The sequence below is a fragment of the Pantherophis guttatus genome, chromosome 2 (genome assembly GCF_059756535.1).
Source record: "Pantherophis guttatus breed Tessera chromosome 2, ASM5975653v1, whole genome shotgun sequence".
Taxonomy (NCBI): Eukaryota; Metazoa; Chordata; class Lepidosauria; order Squamata; family Colubridae; genus Pantherophis; species Pantherophis guttatus.
In genome coordinates this window covers 223,857,695-223,877,408 of record NC_142064.1, presented here as the reverse complement: position 1 = coordinate 223,877,408, position 19,714 = coordinate 223,857,695, and the positions used below count along the sequence as shown (strand labels likewise).

The following is a 19,714-nucleotide window of genomic DNA, read 5'->3' as shown; positions in this document are numbered from 1 at the left end:
TGGGGTGGGATTAGAATAAATCATTTTGAAAAGCTATGGGAAAACAAAGCAAATCAAAATTCAGCTTTTCTTTAGTTCTTCTCAGTTCTGATACTGACCTGAAGCAGAGTGAGAGCCTTAAATGGTTTCATGGTAAAGACCAACCTTTATCAAAAATTTATCAACATTTTTTGGCAAAAAGAGATGCTAAACAAGGATGTTCACTTATTGCGATTTCATTAGAACAAATAGAATGTGTTTGGAAATACAGGGATTAGAAACTACTATAAATTTTTTTGTTAATGATATTGCCCTAATTGTATTGTACTGAGGGAAAGTGCCTCAGAGGGAGACCACAGCTACGATATAAGGATATCTGCAAGAGGGACCTAAAGGCCCTGGGAATGGACATTAACAACTGGGAAACCTTGACCTCTGTTTGTTCAGCTTGGAGGCTAAAGACACAGCATGGCCTTCTCCAATTCGAAGAGACACTTGTTCGGCAGGCTGAGGCAAAGAGGCAGTCCCGGAACCAGTGAAATCTGGGGGCTGGGCAGGGGACAGAATGTATCTGCCCTCAGTGTGGAAGGGAATCCCACTCATGAATTGGCCTTTTTAGTCACACTAGATGATGTTTTAGGACTTCTTTTCAGAGCACGATACCATAGTCTCTTGAGACTGAAGGATGCCAATGTCATGCCCTAATTGTATGAAACACAAGGGATTTTCTACAATGATGAATACTCTTCTAATTTTTGGAAAATTAACAAGTTTATGACATAGTATTTCTAACTCACTATTTAGATAAATATTCCTACAACAATACAAAATATATTGAGCAAATCATCAGCAATTCAAATCAATAAACAATTATTTGGAGACAGAGAGATAGATATAAAAAAATCTCAACAAAAAGTGATTAGTAAACACAATAGAAAAAAAGCAAACATAATTTTTATAGTTTTTTATAAAAACATCAAAAAAGGTGCTCTTGGAATTCCATAATATCTTATGATATTAATTGTATTAATATCATTTTTAGCTTGATAAAATCAGAAGAACTGATACTTAAGATGGAACATTTAAGAAACAGTATTAAAAATTTGGGCACTTCTTGTCATAATTAGACATAAAAAAGCTGAAAAATTCAACATCCATTTCTTCTGAATATGTTCAAGAAACTGGAAAATATGCTTCCTTAATCAAATCCACATCCATCAAACCCTCATTTATAAAAGTGTTATGATGAAAACAAAATTAAATAGTATCAAGTCTGGGAAATTAACTATTATTTAAAAGAATTTCCACAGGGACTTTGAAATGAGAGGAACATTCTTAAAATGAGCAAATAACTGCAAACATTTTTAAAGAATTTTAACTCATTCATGGATTGAAACATATATTCTGCATCTTGCTGCAGTTCTAGCAATCAGAAGCAAACACTGGTTTCCAGCAAACAAAATAAATAAAGTGCAGTCACATGACTGTGGAACGCTATATATTGCCCATAAATGTGGCTGGTTGCTAACTGCCAAAAATGAAATCATGTGACCGCAGGGGGACCCAGCCTTCGAACTTCAAATCTGTGTCATAAGTACTTTTGAGGTCAGTCATAACTTTGAATAATCACTAAGCAACTGGTCATAAGTCAAGGACTATCTGTAAAATATTTCAGTCCTTTTGGATTTTAGTTCTTATTAAATAGGCAAGCCATAACTCTGGTCATTTCATTAGATCTTAACGACCTCTTTTTTTTGATAATCCAAGCAATAGTTTAAGAGACAAGTATTAACAAGATCCTGGAAAACAGGAAAGAACTGGAAATGTTGCTAAGGTGACAAATACGTTAGAAAATCTCCATAATGGGAAATTTGACCACCAAAATGGCAATATCATATGATTTTACTTCACTTAATTTATATTTATTATGCACAAGTCATAATAATTGTCTATGATCCAGTCGAGGTTCCTAAATAATCTAATTAGAGTTATGTGTATTTTGCTAAAACCAAACTTAAATTAGTATTAATTGTGGGTTACAAACTCATTTCTTAATCTAGATGAAACAGAGGCATGTCTGTACCAAGAGCAGCACAGAGCAGAGGCATGCCTGGTTAATTTAATTAAAGATTTAATTTTTATACTTTTTAAAAATAATTTATTTCTTCAACTTCCATCCCCTCTTTCTCCACTATTACCATTAACTGAATAGCACCATGTTTGATCAAATCAACAGACAAAACCCATCAATGTACTTTAAAGAAAATGTTTTTGCCTACTGGCAGAAAGATATAACTTAAGATGTAGTTGTTCTGATGTTATTTTCACCACCTATAGTATAGAAAGAATATCTTGTGTCTTTGCAAGGAAAATTATATTTTTCTACACATTGTGTGAATCATGTTTTTAAAGCCATGATTTGCAAACTACAATGGTCAAGTTTACACAACGTATGAAGCTAAAACCAAGCAAACGGTCACAGTATATGGCTAGGTAAAGTGCATGAATCCCACAATGAAATTTGAAGGACGTGAATTGCTCCCCTGTTATTAAAAAAAACTGAAGCTCTTAATTTACTGAAGTGGTTTTGAATTCTTCATGTTTATCTCTTTTATGAACTCAAGACCAAAACATAATGCCATCTCAAATAGGACTACTGTATTTGGGCTGCAAAAATCCAGCCAAATATTTCAAAGTAGGAGTTATAGCCCTACAGAAAAAAATATAATCTAAATTCCCACCTGGTAATATAAAAACTGTTTACCATATGTTATCATTGTATTTGCCTGTATTAACATTCTATTCTGTGAAGTAACAAACTGGTATCACTCTCAAAACAAAACAGGTAAGGAAACTTCTATATGAATACATCCATATCTTTAAAAAAGCAAGTTTTTTCCTTTGATAATTATATTTTCAACATACAGCTACTTTCTAGTGATACACAGACATTTAGATTCTCACTTTTCTACTACAGTTCTTGTTATCTAAGAGTTTGAAGTACCTTAGAACAGCATTTAACAGAGGGAGGGCCTGGAACCCAAAATGGCAAAAAAAAAAAAGGAAAAAAAATAACCCATTACCCATTTCCCTTTGTGTAGGCATGAAAGTACAGTGCGACTTTTCTTTTTTTAAATATTGCAGGTGCTTCTGTTAGGAATTTCAACAATCATGTTCAAGTTATCAAAGTGTTTCTGGTATTAAAGTCCAGAAACATTTTATTAATCCTTTGCAGAATTTTGAAGAGAGTTCAGTGTTTGGATGTCAGAGTTAGCGTAGATGACACACGGAAAATCTGTGGCAACATGTTACTCAGTTGGTAAAACATTTCTTCAGAAATACTTTGTGGTACCAAGAATTGAACAGTTCGAGAAATCCCACCATCCCAGGAAGCCATTTCCATCATAAATCCTTTGACACACTTAAATACAAGTTCTGCTCTTTTCAGACACCAAGATATTGTCATTTCTTCAGACATATCATGTATCAGCAGAAGAGGAATACTAATTGTGGTGATGTCATGGGTACAGCACACTTTAAGGATATTTCGGAGGCCCATGATTGCAGGATCCCGGGCTGTAATATTACCTGACCTCACATTGTCATCCACACAAAGATGAAAAGTCACATGAATTTCAGAGAGATTTGAATGTCGGGTGATATAAAATTCTCCTGGAAAAATATTTGATTGATTCTGTTCCCCATTCTTAGATTTATCTTCATTGCCACTATTTCTGTTTCCTGCCTCATTTAGTCTTTTGGCCTTACTACTGCGTTGTGCTCGGGCATAAAGTACAACTTGCTGAACAACTTCAAGCTGTTCCTGAACTCCAGGAAAATGGAAATCTGTACACTCCTGGCAAACAGTTGCAAAATCCCTCTTGATCCCACTGTATGAACTGATGCGATTATCCACAAGCAAGACTAGACCACAAAGGGAAGTTGAATAAAGTGATAGTGCAGTTTGAAGACGGTGGAGTTTGACTCCGCTACGGTGACTGCGCTTGTGCTTGCAGAAATCTAGCATATCTGCTCTCAGTAGTCTCAGATTATGCATGGTTTTCAGCTGTGCTCCCAAATGGATAGTGAAACTTTCTTCCAATTGCCTCTGGTCCTCAAAGAGTCTTCCAGTTCCTTCTTCAGATTCTCTCCACTGATTAGGAGTGACTTTGATCTCATCACCAATAGTACTGTTGGGATTTTTCAGATCCTGGTGAACTTTTACCACCCATTCTTGATACTCCTGTTTTTGGATTGCTGTGGTTTGTTTCAATTCACTGCTCCACTTGTTCTCCAGTAGCTGTTGGGATTCAAAGTGCTGAGCTGCCAACATGTTTACATCTTGATCTGTTAATGATTTCCCCAGTTCTTGCATCACCTTATCCATTTCTGCCCGTTGTCTTTCTCGCAGTTTTTTTAGCTCCACATCCCTCTCGCTTATTAATTCGGAGATGCTAACAAAATAATTATGTTCCAAGTTTAACAGAGTTTCAGAGGCAGGAGAGTGGATCAAGTCATGATAAACATCTGCAAAATCTTCATCCCAGCTGGGGTCTTCTGGTCTGGCATGCTCAGAAGTTGACTCAGTGTAAGCTTGGGCCCAAGCCTTCGCCAGCTGGTGTAAATCCATTTTACCAGATTTTACAGCTTCCAGAGCCGCTTCGGCTTCTCTGTCAAAATCTTCCACGGATTCCTCCTCTATGAATTTAGTCAGAGACTCTTTCAAGCCGTTTTCTACGAAGCAAGGCAAATTATGAAGAAGCATCAGACGCCTAGGCAAATGACTAACGTTTTCTTGGACGGGGAACTTCAGCGGGACGGTAAGCACAAAATGCTGGTTCCCGGCCTTGAATTCATACACAAATTCTCTCTCCATCCTGCGGCTTTTTTTTTTTTCCTCCTCCTCCTTTCCTCAACGGCTCTTCCTTTCCAGGGCTGAGCGCCTTCAATTGAATTCAATTCAATTGAAAAAGCGTTTTCAATTCACGTCCTTTTCAAAAACGCCACACCAAAAAACCCCCAACAGGCGCTTCCGCTTCTCGGTCGCTTCTGCAGCGCCCTCGCTCCCTTTAAATGGGGGCCGGTTTCCGGAGCGTGGAGAGAGAGAGGCTTCGCGGCCCGCGGTCTCTTCAAGCCTTAATAAAGCGAGCGGCGTCGCCGTTTTCTGGGCGAGGGTCGCAAAACGGGCGGCATGCAAATCCCCCGGGCGTGACTGAGGCTTCCGGGGGAAACCAGGCCGTAGCCGGTAGCGTCCGAAGAGGGCGAGTCGCTGCCGCCTCAGCGCAGCTGGGACCGTCCTGAGCCACGGGGTGGGGGGGGGGGTTAGGCTTTCAGGCCCGGCTCACCTTTCAAGCGGGGCAGAGGCGAGAGACGGAGCTCCTTCCCGCCGCCAGGTCCAGCCTCCTGCGAACCGGCGAGAGAGAGAGAGGGGCGGGCCTGCGCGCTAGCCGGGGTGGAGAGAGGGAGGGCCGGCCTTGGTAGGCTCAGCCCCCGTCGGTCGTGTTTACATCCGTCCCGCTCGGGTTCCCCACCGCGGCCTCGCCCGCCCGCCCTCCGCCGCCCCCACCCACTTGCCCGAACCCACCTTCGCTCCCTTCCAGGCCGGGTCAATGCGGCGTTTTCCGCCGGGCCATGGACACCAACGACCTGTTCACCAGCTGCAAGAAGGGCGATGTTTGTCGCGTGCGGTGAGGCCTGGGCCGAGGCTTTTAAGGGGCGCTGGGTGGAGAAGGTGCGGGTGGCCCGTTTGGGGCATAACTTGACACCCCCCCCCCCACGAAGTCGGCTGGGCGGTTGTAGTATGGGGTGGTGTAACTCCCGCTTCTCGGGCTTTGTGTTTCTTGAGAGTCCGATGGGCGTTTTGTTTACCAGCCAGAAAGAACTTTTCAAAAGTGGCTCTTGCATTTTCAGACTCTTCCAACCTTATGAATGTGGACAAGTGTGTGTGTTTCCAAGCACTTAACTGAAAGTGCTTCTAAGTATTAATTACTTATTTACCATCCTTTTAGGGGTAGCAGAGAATTTATTTATTATTTATTTATTTATTGGTTCGATTTATATGCCGCCCTTTTCCAGAGACTCAGGGCGGCTTACAATGCGTTAAGCAATAGCCTTCATACTTTTGTATATACCTGTTTAGTAGGGCTTTCAACCCCCCCAAGCGGTGTTCTTTTTTTATACAAAGTCAGCTTATTGCCCCTTGTTATGTGGCATGCAAGGGAAAAGTTGCCTAGGTTGAGGAAAATGTAGAATAAAAGCTGTGTTTTAAGTACAGGTAGTCCTCGATTTATAACAGTTCATTTAGTGAGCGTTCAAAGTTACAACGGCACTGTGTTCATTTCTCACACTTATGACTGTTGCAGCACCCACATGGTCAAAATGCAGACGCTTGTCGACTGACTCGCATTTATGACGGTTGCAATGTCCCTGGGTCATGTGATCCCCTTTTACGACCCTTCTGACAAGCAGAGCCAATGGGGAAACCAGATTCACTTAACCGTGTTACTAATTTAACAACTGCATTTAATAAATGTGGCAAGAAAAGTCGTAAAATGGGGCAAAGCTCACTTAACAAATTTCTCATTTAGCAAGATAAATTTTGGGCTCAATTATGACTAAAATTGAGGACTACCTCTATCCTAGATTGAGAACTACATTTGGGAGGAAATGGGTTATGTATGCACCACATCTGGCTTCGTAGCATTCAGTAGTGAGATGTTCAAAAGAAGCATTAACACCATTTCTCATGATGACCAAATTTTCTTATCACACTACATATATTAAAATATTCAATGAAAGAAGGCCTGGTTCACACTTGCTTTTTGGAAGTCACTATACCGTAGGTAATTCTCATTAGCTTTCATCACTCCCATTTCCATTTTTTCTCTTCCAACAGCAGCAAAGTGTGTATGCATACTCCACACATTTGATCATTTTAAGTATGTGTTAGAATCCTGTGTTAGATAGTAAGACAAATGTATGTTACAGTATATTAAATATTTGGGACCCAAAAATGATAGAAAGAATGCTGTTTTAATTTTGTCATGATGAACATGCTTTTGGCCTGCTCACATTTACTTAACTTCCAAAGCAACTACTGTTTGGTATCATTAAGTCTCTTACTCAAGATGTTTCATGATAGTGGTGGAAATCCAACATCCTCTTGGTTAGGTTCACTTCCTGGTGACTTGATGGATATGTCACTGCAATTTTCTTAGCAACGACATGAAACTAGTTTGATATTGCCTCTGGAATGTTTAATTTGTTTCTTGGTCTAGCCTTGGAATTATCTGATGCTTTACCATCCAAGTATTAAGTAGAATGAACCTGCCTTATGGTTTCATTTTGTTCTGTTTTTCCATCAGTCAAGTTATGCTCAATGCTGCTATCTAGCAGAGCCCCTGGTTCTTACATTCTTTCTAAAAAAGTTTTCCTGCTTATCAGCTCTACTTCATCCCTAAAACAGCTGACAACTTCAGATAGCCTAACACAGCTAGTGTAAAAAGTAGAGAGATACAGTATATGTGAAATGAGTTTTGAAGCAGTTTATAAATATACAGTCCCATCCTAAAATTACATGGTATTTATTTGAAGATAATTTGAAACTATCTGCTGCTTTTTCACTAGATGAATTTAGTGTAGAATTCAGTGCTATTACTGTATAACAGAACATAATCAAAATACAAGCTAACAATAATTGTTAGTAATTTATAAAGAGAGGATCTGTGTTTGTGATTATATTATGTACTTCACAGCATTTAAATCTGATTAAATCAGTTGATAATTAGTATAGTGCTTAAAGGATTTTTCAAGAAACAAAAGATGCTTTTTTTTTGTTTATTTCAGTTATTTGATTTCAATTCCTCCTTTATTACTTTATAAGTAACTCAAGGTGGTGAACATACCTAATAGTCTTTCCTCCTATTTTCCTCACAACAATAACACTGTGAGGTAAGCTGAGAGAATGACTGGCCCAAAGTCACCTTGCTGGCTTTCATGCCTAAAATAGGATTAGAATTCACACCCTCCTGGTTTCTAGGAAAATTATTCAGTCAGTGGAAATCCAAGCAGCATGGAGAAAAACAATATAACAATCCTATTAGTCTGTACAATAATATTGTCTATATCAGTAGAATGCTATCTTTAAAAAATCATGAATAGCATTATATCCTTGCTGTGCTATCATTCACCTCTGGCATATGCATTCCTCATTTCCCAGTCCAAATGCTCTCAGATAGAGCTAATTTCCTAAATTCTAGGTATGAAGGACCAATGCTATATTTGATAATAGAAAATTTCTTAATAGGAGAGTTTCTGCAGAAAATGCTTGTCTCTAGTCCCTTCTGCCTTAATTCCTGGTGAACGGGAACTCTGAGCTTTTAGTTTCTGCACGCAGATTCTATTTGGAGTAAGCATTTTTAGTGATAATGACGCTCCAAGCCATGAAGGATTTCAAAAGTGATAACTAGCACTTGGAATTGCACCTGAAAATGAAGTGGAAACAAATGCAGCTTTTGCTGCATGCTTCTATTTCTTCATGCTCCTAATATAAAGGGACAATATTTGTATTCCTATCAATAATATCTTTGATAAAAGAACTTCTGTTATTTAATTCACACACACACACACACACACACACACACACACATTAGAAAGTTAGATTTGATCTGTAGTAGGCAGACAAATGGAAAGCAGTAGATTAGTGTAATGTGCAAAAATATTTTTGGTCGACTCTCACTTATTTGGGTTGAGGCTTTGAGAGGCCTCCGTTGCTGGGATACTTTTGTAATAAAAAGAAAATTCAACCCATGAATAAAGTGTGTTGGAATAGCTTTTTAGTTATTAAAATTGTCTGTTTGTCTTTCAGATACCTTCTTGAACAGAGAGATGTTGAAATCAATGTCCGAGACAAATGGGACAGTACCCCTTTGTGAGTGCTTTGGCCTTGAGACACCCATACTGTTTGGTAACTTACACTGGGATTTAAGAAAAACTAAGGTCTTTCTTTCAGTTTTTGCAGCATTTCTCTATCTTTTCTATTTTTTGAAAAGAAAATGCTTTTTGTTATAAGTATTTTTTAAGTAATCTCTCCCAGGTTATATGTATGAAGAATACTCTAGTATTTACCCCTCTGTCAACCTGGATAATTTTCTTCCTTTGCAAAAATATTATGGGTAACAATAGAGTTTTTTTTTTATCATTGCTTGAGAATGGCCATTTGAATAAGTTGCTAGAAAAATTTGAATTAGCCGGTAGCATGGAAACAGTAATTCCCATATTTTTTTTCAATTTATGTTTGGAGCTGTATTATTTTTGAAGCAGAACTCATTTTCTTAGCATGCTGCCTCAAATTTGTAAGTTTGGAGTTTGCAGAAAACTTCTTCAGTCATTGTTCAGTCTGGTTCTAGTTAGCCATGTGCCAAATAAGAGTGCCTATAAACTAGTGCTCCTTTCTCTGTCAAGTTGACCAGTTGCTTCCTATGGTTCTTACAGATCTTCACAGAAAGCAAAGCACATACACTGTAAGCAGCTGTCTTTTGATTCCAAACAGAAAAACTGAGCATTGCCACCTTGAGAAGTGGTGTATCTTAACAACACTTGGAGGGCAGTATATCAGAAAAGTTGCATTTGAGAGCTTTTATGATATAGCACAGTCCATGACAGCACGTAATGCCAACTAGATGGTACAAGGCATAAAGTGTGGCAGGCAGTCTCTACAGTGAGAAAACTAACACCCACTAGCACAGGATTAATTTATTGGAATGTGAGTTTGATTGGTTTTGAAAATTGGGGAAATGAGAACAGTTTTTTAGAGGGTGGTGAGGAAACAGCTTATGTAAATTTATTTTGCATTACTAGTGGTAGAAAGACAACATTGTGGGATTGGTGAGAATGTCTGTTGTCTATGAGGTAGACAAAAATAACTTTATCCAAGTATCTTTCAGAAAATTGTGATTATATCAGTCCTGTTTTGGTTATCAGTCTGAATCTAGGAAAAAATCAAAGTGGTGGTTTTGCCTTAAAAGCTTAAGCAATTTCTGGACAACTTACTTAAACTTTGTTTTATTTTGACTCCTCAAGATGAGATTGGGAAAAGGGCTCTTATTGTAGAATGAATTCTTCACACAAACTTTTGCTGGCAGTAACCTGGCTATCTTTCTAGAGCCAAGACAAGATTTAAGTATACACAGTTCTATATGTTTAAATCTAAGGCCGAATGCGTTTTCTCATAAGAAAATTGCTGCTTAAAATGTTTGTTATTTAATGTGATTTGTTCTGGAAGTCTTGCATAAAAGGAGCAGATCATTCTTGGTTTGTTTATTGGAAATGAGTTCTTTCTTTCCAACTGAGGGAATATCAGATAATACATTATCTTCCATTGTGTGACTATCATGTTATGCTATGTTTTTTCTCATAATGAGTTATTAAATAAACTATATGACTTTGGTCCTAAAATATGCAAAGCTAATACCAAATAGGCCACATTATGATCTAATATGATGTGTGAGCTCAGTGATACAATTAGTGAGAGTGCTTAGGAACCAAGATATATATTTTTTTATTTGCTACACTTGCATAATTCTAGTCTTGAGTTTTCTTGGGGGTGTCATCCTACATTGTAGTGGAACTGAATAATTTTTTTAATTTTAAAATACTTTGCATATACATATAACCAAATTAAACAGCTTTATGGAAATAAGCTTTGAAAGCTTGGTAATATAGGGATAATCTGGCAAATGCAGCAACACTTTTGGCTATTTGAGTGCTTTATCGCGAGGATTAAACAGGTAGCTCTAAATTTACAACCATAATTGAACTTGGAATTAGGGTCATAAGTCATTGGAGTCATAAGTCTCCAATAATGTGACCAGAAGGAATTTTCCACCATGGTCTTTAAGTGAATGCCACCATGGTCATTAAGCAAATGCCCTGGTTGTAAAGAAAACCCATTCATTTGAGTGGGTTTTTGTTTGGCCAGAAAACAAGCAAAAAAACATAACAAATCACATCACTGTGGAATTCACAATTGGACATAAAGCTGACCTGCCCAACATGCAGTCAGGTGATTGCAGGAGGCATTGCACATCCTTTTGCTGTGAGTGCATTATGGACTGTAAAATGCCCATTCTGTGGATGTTGTAACTGATTATAAACTTAGTCCAGTAGTTAAGTGAAGATGCCTGTAATATCTTAATGTGGTGGGGGAGACCTGGCTTGACTGTAGTACATTTAAAAGCGATTTGGGTGTCCTTCCTGATAGAAGGTTACAGGTTAGCCAGCAGTGATTCAGCTGCTTAAAAAAACAGTTGCTATCTTGGTGCATTAATAAGAACATAAAGTCTAGATCACAGGAAATGATTGTTCCACTTTACTTTGCCCTAGTCAGACCTCACGTGGACTACTGTGTCTGGTCCTTAAGAAGGAAAAGGGGAACAAGTTCAAAGGAAGGATACCAGGATAGTGAAAGGCCAGAAAAGCAAGCCTACAAAGAACGGCTAAAGGATCTCAGTATGTTTAGCTCCAACAGAGATTGAGAGGGAGATATTAGAACATCTTCAAGTGCCTGATCTCACTGTTCTCTTTTATAGATATTATGCTTGTCTCTGTGGACATGAAGAACTTGTGCAATATCTTCTAGCCAGTGGTAAGAAGACTGATATATTCTTCTAGAAATAAATATATGTTGTCACTTTATGCCCTCTAGAACTGGAACTGTAAAGTCAGTTAATCTTGCTATGATGAAAATTATAGTTCCTTTCAAATTGTTTCTAACACCAAAGAAAGTCTTCTCCCCTTTTTGTTTATGTGTCTAGGTTTTTTTTAGAAGGTTGGAGAGTACTTGGTGACATATTATGTAACATAGTTTCTGTTCCATTTCATATTGATACATATAACAGGGTAAATTAGATTAGAGGGAGATCTAACTGGACCAAGTTTTACACCAGAAATACATTCACTTCAAAAGCAAGCTTGAAATGGCCAGCTGTCGTTATCTATGAAGTGGATAGTAGAAGAAACCTGAAAACCAAGAATAGCTGTTTAGCTTAGAGATCCATCTAAACCAAGCCATTGCTCACCCATGTCTTTATCCATATGTTCTTGAGAATTAATACACTGTTTATTAATAATTTGATTGCAAGAAAAATGTATTAAAAAGGAATGCAGTTAGCTTTATACAATTCTTCTAACAGGAAAGTTTACCTGAGAAAATAAAGGTCAGACATCAAAACAGGAAATTGTGTTTTAAATCGCAAAGCACATTCATGAATACATGAAGATTTTCTTGGGATGACTTGCTGCTTTTCTAAAATTAGGGATACAGGTATAAGATATTTTACAATTAAAAAATTTAACTGTAGCTGCATGAAGACCAGCTAACTAGAAATGAAATGTAACGTAGGTGAGAGTATTATTATAGTATACTCAACTCAATGTAATGAAAACATCAAATTATTTTTTATTGTTTTTCTAAATATCTTATAGTTTGTATGGAAATTGATTTTTCTCTATTATTTCAGCTAAATAGAGTAGCTTCATGTAATATTCTAATATTTTGAGGACCTAAATTTGTCCACTACAGGATTTCTGTTTTCATTTTATAATTTTATAATTCATGCTCAATAAAAAATGTACTTTCTCTAAAATATTGCTCCATAGTCTTAAATGAGCTCTTTAAGTGGATGACACTGGATGAGATTTAATTCTATTTCATAAGCTTTTCTTTGGACCTAAAAAATTGCAGTGATATCTAAAGTCCTTATAGAAGTTATTTGGTTTCTGTCAGTGACCCTTCTAAAAATATTACTGATAAAAGTGTGCTATATCATGTGGAACATGCTTACATTATGTAAACTGATCTTCCCTACAGGTGCAAAATGTGAAGCAAACACGTTTGATGGTGAACGTTGCTTATATGGAGCTCTGAATGATGCTATTCGACGAGTGTTGAAGGAATATAAGCAGATCACAGCCAAGTGCATGAAGAGGGATTACTATGATGCATTTCTTCAGCGGTAAAGCACTATATTCTGATGTTGGCAAAAGAGTTATCTTCAGAAGGGGCTGTATCATCATATATGTTTGATGATGTTTTCTGAGTATCCCTACTCCAAAGCAGCTTTTTTTTTGTAACAACAGTCAACTTATTTTCAAAATTCCAAATGGGCCTATTTCTTATCATGCCTTCCCATAGCAATAAAAGTGACAATTTTAAGTTATGGCACTCTGTTATATAGAAGTATGCAGGGTTTAGTTCTTCTCCCTAGCTGTATTTTGCTCTTTAAAGAAGCCATACCTTTGCAGGGACTTGCGCAGTATCTGCATAGACTCAGAAAAATATGTCTTTGAGCTGAAGAGATGATTTGTGCACTTACTGTGAAAGCCCAGGGAAAGACATGGCTTCTTTAAAGGCCTTTAGAGAGGATTAGCGCAGGATTTGATTGCCAGGAATTTAAGTGGTTAAGGAGATGGAGTGTGTAAAAAAACTACAATGGTGTTTAAAACTGTTCTTTCTTCACACAGTTGTGACTGGTGTTATATCTTTAGAATTTATCATCCAGAGTAAAAACTGTAACAACAGTACAATAAGAAAAATAAATAGGATTTATCAAATACAATATTAATAATGCTATTTTACAGCTCTAATCTTTTTCTTTGGGGGTGGGAAGGTGGTGATGTATCCTCTCAGTGCATAGAAATGTCAAGTTGAATTATTGCACACTGTTCTTGTTTAATCTTGAAACTACTTTTCCCTCTCAATCTCCTTGCAGGCTTCTAGAACAGGGTTACCACAGTGACATTGTTTTTATTGTTCATGGGAAGTCTTTCTGTGCTCATCGATGTGTACTGGGTGCTCGAAGTGCATATTTTGCAGAAATGTTTGAGACCAAGTGGAAGGGGAAGAATGTCATAGCACTGAAACATCCATTGGTAAGAAATCCAATCTTTGTTTTTTCCTGAATATTTTTACATTTGAGACTTTACTTGTCATTTGTCAAAAACAGATTCCAACAAATTTTATTGCAAACGGATGGAATTATGAGTTACCATTAAGATCATGCTAACAGAAGTATCACACATTTCCACTTTCAGATACATTAATCTGCGGTGCAGGTGAATTAGAACTAAGAGGTACTGAAAACTGAGCCTCTGTTTTATATTTCTCTTTAGTATTTTAAAATGAAAATGAGATCAGAAAGATGAACTCTCATGAGCAGTCTAGATCACATAAAACACTTTTTATTAGAATTATGGGAAATTCAGTTCAGTTTCCAAACTCATTTTTCATGCAAAACATTCAGCCTTCCATCAAATGTTACCTGGACGCTTAATGTGTCTTAAGATGGCAAAAGCATCAGGATAAGGAGTCTGCTTCTGCCACCCTGTCCCAGTTGGGTCCTAAATCTGACCCAACTGATTATGTAATTTGTAAATAGATGACTTCTTGCCATTAAAATTTAAGTACTGAGGGGAAGTTTTAAACTTGTTTGCTTATTTTTTTTGGCCAGTCAACTCCCAGTGGCTCTGATCAGATTCAGAAAGTGAAAAAGTCTGTAAAAAGAAACAATATTCATAAAACAGTGGCCACCTGGTAGAGCAAAGCTATCCTTAAACATTCCCCTCAAAGAGGCCGATCCATTCATCTTAACTCAAGCCTGCGGGAAATTTAAAAAATGCTTGAATATGGACAAAGTGGGAGCCATGTGGATTTCTGGAGTGATGTGGGAGGGAGCTGTTTTAACAGGCAGACCCAGCAACAGAGTAATCCTACTTTTTAGGTTCCCCATAGATGACCTTGCCTAATTAATGGAATCTGAAGCAAGCCAACTGTCAGAGTTTTCAGGGTGAGTGGACCCCAGAGGACGCATATGGTCCCTCAAATTGCTAGGCCCTATGCCATGCAGAGCTTTGTATAAGCAACAACATATTGAATTACAGCCAGAAGCCAAGTAGTAAACATGGTATCCCTTGTAGCAGGGGTGTTATAACCATTATAGGACATGGTAATGAGACTTGCCAATATTGCAAATGAGTCTGCCTTTCGCACCAGCTGTAGCTGCCCAATTCAGCCAACAGAATTCTAGGCCCTGTTTACTTTCTAGTTTAGGTCTCATTTATATTATTATTTCTTTCAAAAGTTTGTATATAACTCATTTGTTCCATATACAGATCAATCCAGCAGCCTTTAGCTCCCTTCTGCAATACCTCTATACAGGTAAATCTAATGTGATATATTAAAACTATGGATTTCATTTCTTATTTGTAATAGGTTCTACATAAATTTCCTGTTGATATTTCCTGTCAGAGTTTTAGATTTGTTGGAATTTCTTGAAAGATTCTGGGAATCAATAGATCATGGGTGGGCAGCTTTTTTGCTTTGGATTAGAATTAAATAGTGTGTGGATGTTCAGAGCAAAATTGAGTGGACATCATGAAACAAACAAAAGGTTAAAAAGTTATATTTATGTAGTTATTCACCAAGCACATCTAAATTATATTAAAGTAATCAAAATATCTTTACAATCCCCAAGGCATGTCACAACTTTTGAGCATCCCTAATGTTTGGAAATTGAAAGTTGAAAAATTTGACATGCCCTATGACAGTAATGCTCTGATATCACTAAAGTGGTTTTCCAGTTTGCCATCATATATACATAAATAATTAGTAATAATCACCAAAGTGAATGTGGTTAGGATTTCCAGAAAGTTTTTTAAAGGGTTTTAAAGAGAAGTTTTTGTTTTTAATTATGTTCCTCATATACCTGTGAAGATTTGGACAAATGTTCAAGTATTTACTAGTGACACCCTGCCTCAGACATTGAAATTTAGTAGCATAATTTTTGGTAGTTATACAACTACCAAAGTCTATGATTTTCAATGTGAAAAAACAACAAGAAATATAAAGGGTTAAAAACAGTAAAAGAGTAGAATTCTCTTAGGCTTCATGCTAATAAAATCGTTTAGAAAATAGTTTTAAGATAACTATATAACCTGTTTTATTCACAAAAGTATTAATTGGTGTTATTTTTAACCACAGGGTGGTGCTGGAGTTTAAGTTTATAGCTATGGTTGTATGGAGGGAGAGAGTGAGTTCAGAGGACATGGGTAAACAATAAGGGATGAATTGAAAGAATGAAGTGAAAGGATAATTAGCACTTTTCTTTTCTTTACCAGGATGTTTGGACATAGATGTAGAATATGTAAATGACTGCAAGAGATTGGCCAAACAATGTCAGCTCCAAGATCTCATTGAAGACTTGGAAACCAAATGTAAAAAGGTGTATGAATTTGGTAAGCTTCCCATTCTTACTGTCATTCTTTATAGGAAAATGGAAAAGTAGCCATTTCTCCTATATTAATTACCAAAAGCAAATTTATCTATTTTATAATATCTAGTTCACCAAACTAGAATCGGTAATCTTAGTATCTAAAACTGAACAATAAATCAAAGACCAAAATAAAATATCTCACCGTATGGTGAGAATATGACACTAAATCTTCTGTATGTATCTGTTGAATCTTGAAATTATATCGTGCAGAAACTGTCAAGCTAAAGTCAAGACTTCTAATGGAAGTGGGTGGACTTTAAAGTAGTTTGGTTTAAGACATTGGGTACCATGCTGTCCATAGATGCCAGTATGGAGATAAATTGAAGAGATCCCTAGGTATGCTGGTTCAAGTTCTTAGAAGAAAGGTGGGATAGAAACCACCTACTTCACTGGGAGTCAACAGATCAAGCTCAGCCAACCGCTTCAAACTCAATCCATGTTCATAGCAATGGCACTTAGACTTATATACCACTTCACAGTGTTTTACAGCCCTCTCTAAGGACTTTACAGAGTTAGTATATTGCCCCCAACAATCTGGGTCCTCATTTTACCGACCTTGGAAGGATGGATCAACCTTGAGCCAGTGAGATTCAAACTGCCAAACTGCTGGTAGCCGGCAGCCAGCAGAAGTAGCTTGCACCATACTTCATTCTAACCATTGCGTCACCACAGCTCTCATGGTAGCAGTATAGCTGTAAGTAGCAGTATAGTTGTAAGTCGGCTCCAAATGAATGTAAGCAACTTTATCCAACAAATGCTTTCTTACTATATTTCCTCTCTTTTCTGGACTTAATTACTCTGAAATTTATCTATATGTATATTTCTAACTCATGTTAGAAGATCATGTCAATAAAATATTCAGTATTTTAAAGTTTTGATATTTTTGCTTTTGTTTCTTTTAGTTTCTTCCAAGCCAGGCACCTGTGTAAAGGTGCTTACAATTGAACCATCAGGTGATTCAAGGTTGCAAGAAGACCTCGCTCTGCTAGCAGAGTGTGCCTTGCCAGCTGAATTCAGGGTAGGAAGTATTTCATTTCTCGTTTCCATCTCTTTGATGTGTTCCTCCATTTGAGTAATCTAATATAATTACATTTATATTAATATTCTGCCAGATAATTATTTGACCACCTGTTTATTAGATCCAGGACCCTCCCTGAGTCAGTAAGGTGATCTGGGAGATGATTTACATTTAGGTCTGTGCTGAGTTACTGGCCTGGGAGAGAGTGGTGCCTTCAACCTTGTAAGAAATGGTGGTGTGCCTTCTCCTCAAGAGACTGCCCTTGGATCCAACTATTCTGAACAATTTAGCATCTTGTCTCCAATTGTCTTTTTTTAAGGAAGGTTATTGAGTAAGTGATTGGCTGCAGTTGCAGAGAACCCTAGAGAAAGCATATTATCTCGGTTTCAGTAACGTCTCAGACTGGCATTTAGCCAAGAGACAACCTTGGTTGTGATTGTTGATTATCAGAGCTGGGTTAAGACTTAAGCAACTCACTTGTGCTCCTTGAATTTTTGTGGCTTTTGACACCATCAGTGTAATAGTATTGATTTGGATTGACTGTGGGGGTTGGAAATTGGGAACAGTGTTTACTCTCTTCCTTCATGGCTTGTTCCAATCAGTCCTTTGGAGTGCCATAGTTCAATACTTTCTCCCCTTGTATTCAACATTACATGAAACTGAGATCATCTGCCAGCTTATTATCAATATGCTGATGATACTCAATATACATTTGGATCCTGAGCTGGCCAAGTGATGATGTCAGAGTTTTATTCCAATGAACGGATATTCGATATGGAACTGGATGAGGAGAAAATAGGTCCAACTTAATCCTATTAAATTGAATGACTGTGGATATTGAGGTCTCCCAGGTCCAGGGTTTTTTCATCTCTACTCTTGTATGGGGTTATATATCATATGATGTGGGTTCTCTTGGCTACCAGCTCCTGTCAAAGGTCAGGTGGCCACTGCGGCCAAGTAGGTCTTTACATAGCTTCTTGTGCACAGTTTTGCCCCTTCTCTGTTGGGAGACTGTCAGACAGTCACTCACGCCCTAGTCACCCCAGGGCTCAAATATTGGAGCATGCTGTACATGGAGCTCCCCTTGAAAAGCACTTTTAAGCTTCAGCTGTTCCAAAAACATTGGTGCTGGCAGTTTTTAACGTGCCGCAATATGCAAACATGACACCATTGTTTCACAAGCGACATTGATTGCCATTGTGCTTCTAGGTGCAAATCAGTGTGCTGATTACAAGCCCGCATGGCATAAGACCAGGTTATTTGAGGAACCACCTCTCTTCCATGGTTTCTGTCCAACTACTAAAAGCTGGCAGAGTTGACACAGTCCAGATTTTTATGATTATTATTAAACAATGCCATCTGTCAGGATTCGGAACTATGTCTTCTTTGTCACAGTGTCTACCCTCTCAAAATGAAGTTTCCTTCAGAAATGTGTGTGGCTTCCACTCTGATTGTTTCCAGAAGGCCTTACAAATCTGACTGTTCTACTGGGCCTTGGGAGAGAACAGATGTGGTCCTCTTGCTAGATGGGTTTCTGCCTATGTTATGTTTTTTTTTCACTGGATTCTGATGTTGTTCACTTGTATTGTTCTATTTTATTGTTACTTGTTTTGTATTGTGAACCATGCAGAGTTGTCTTGGAATCTGGTGGCACCTAAATCAAATTAATAAATAAAGGCTTTGTAATGTATTAGATAAAAAAGCAGCCAGAATTGCTAAATTAGACATTATCTGTTTTCACTTTCTGCTGGCAGTCATACAAAAATCTTACTGCCCTTCATGATATAGTATAGTCCCAATCAGAAAAAAAGAAAATCTTTGCCAGAGTATCCTAATAAATTATTCATAGGCAGGACTAAAAATTTATCACTTGTTTTTCTATAGTAGTACAGTGGCGTTTGAGCCAGTATTTCATTGCTTCTAAACTATATATTTCATATTTTCTTATATTTGTTAACTAAATTTTAGGAAATAAAATATGAAAATACACTATCATGTAAATTTTACCAATCAAGATTCTTGGCCAAAAAAATTATCTCACATAATTGTGTTAAGGATTTCATTTTTTCCCCCTGTCTCTCTGTCCCATAACCCAAAGGTATAAAGACTGTAGGGGAAATCCATATCAATGTAACTTTTTATTTACAGGCATGCACCAACTACGTATATTAGAGATTATAGTCCTGTGAGAAATTAAGTACACCCCATGTACAGGGTTTTTTTCATTTTTAATAAATGTACACATAACAATATTTATCTTCATTCATGCAGTATGTAAAGATAAAGGTAATGTAATTGAATAAAAAGTACTATGAAGAATTGACTTTGGAATAATTTATTCAACAAATTTTTTTTACAGACATTTCATTTCCTCCTGTACAAGAAGAAT

General features: G+C 37.4%; 2 protein-coding genes across 6 annotated transcripts in view; one reads left to right on the top strand and one right to left on the bottom strand.

Annotated features, from left to right (window-relative positions):
* Positions 1-3,100: 3,100 nt before the first annotated feature.
* Positions 3,101-4,962, bottom strand: FERRY3 (FERRY endosomal RAB5 effector complex subunit 3). The gene has a single exon (XM_087887876.1). It carries the CDS (start codon positions 4,853-4,855, stop codon positions 3,230-3,232), a length of 1,626 nt encoding a protein of 541 aa, XP_087744002.1. The 5' UTR covers positions 4,856-4,962; the 3' UTR covers positions 3,101-3,229.
* Positions 4,584-19,714, top strand: part of ABTB1 (ankyrin repeat and BTB domain containing 1) — a 30,766-nt gene continuing 15,635 nt past the window's right edge. The window contains exons 1-8 of one of the 5 annotated variants that reach the window (XM_087887878.1): positions 4,584-4,799; positions 8,846-8,908; positions 11,568-11,623; positions 12,848-12,992; positions 13,749-13,908; positions 15,148-15,193; positions 16,153-16,269; positions 17,210-17,325. In XM_087887878.1, the coding sequence (XP_087744004.1) occupies positions 12,958-12,992; positions 13,749-13,908; positions 15,148-15,193; positions 16,153-16,269; positions 17,210-17,325 (474 nt within the window). In that variant the 5' untranslated portion in view covers positions 4,584-4,799; positions 8,846-8,908; positions 11,568-11,623; positions 12,848-12,957. Of the gene's footprint in view, positions 4,800-4,987; positions 5,667-8,845; positions 8,977-11,567; positions 11,624-12,847; positions 12,993-13,748; positions 13,909-15,147; positions 15,194-16,152; positions 16,270-17,209; positions 17,326-19,714 lie in introns of those variants that run through there. The other 4 variants (XM_034431520.3, XM_087887877.1, XM_034431524.3 and 1 more) reach the window with 4 other exon arrangements.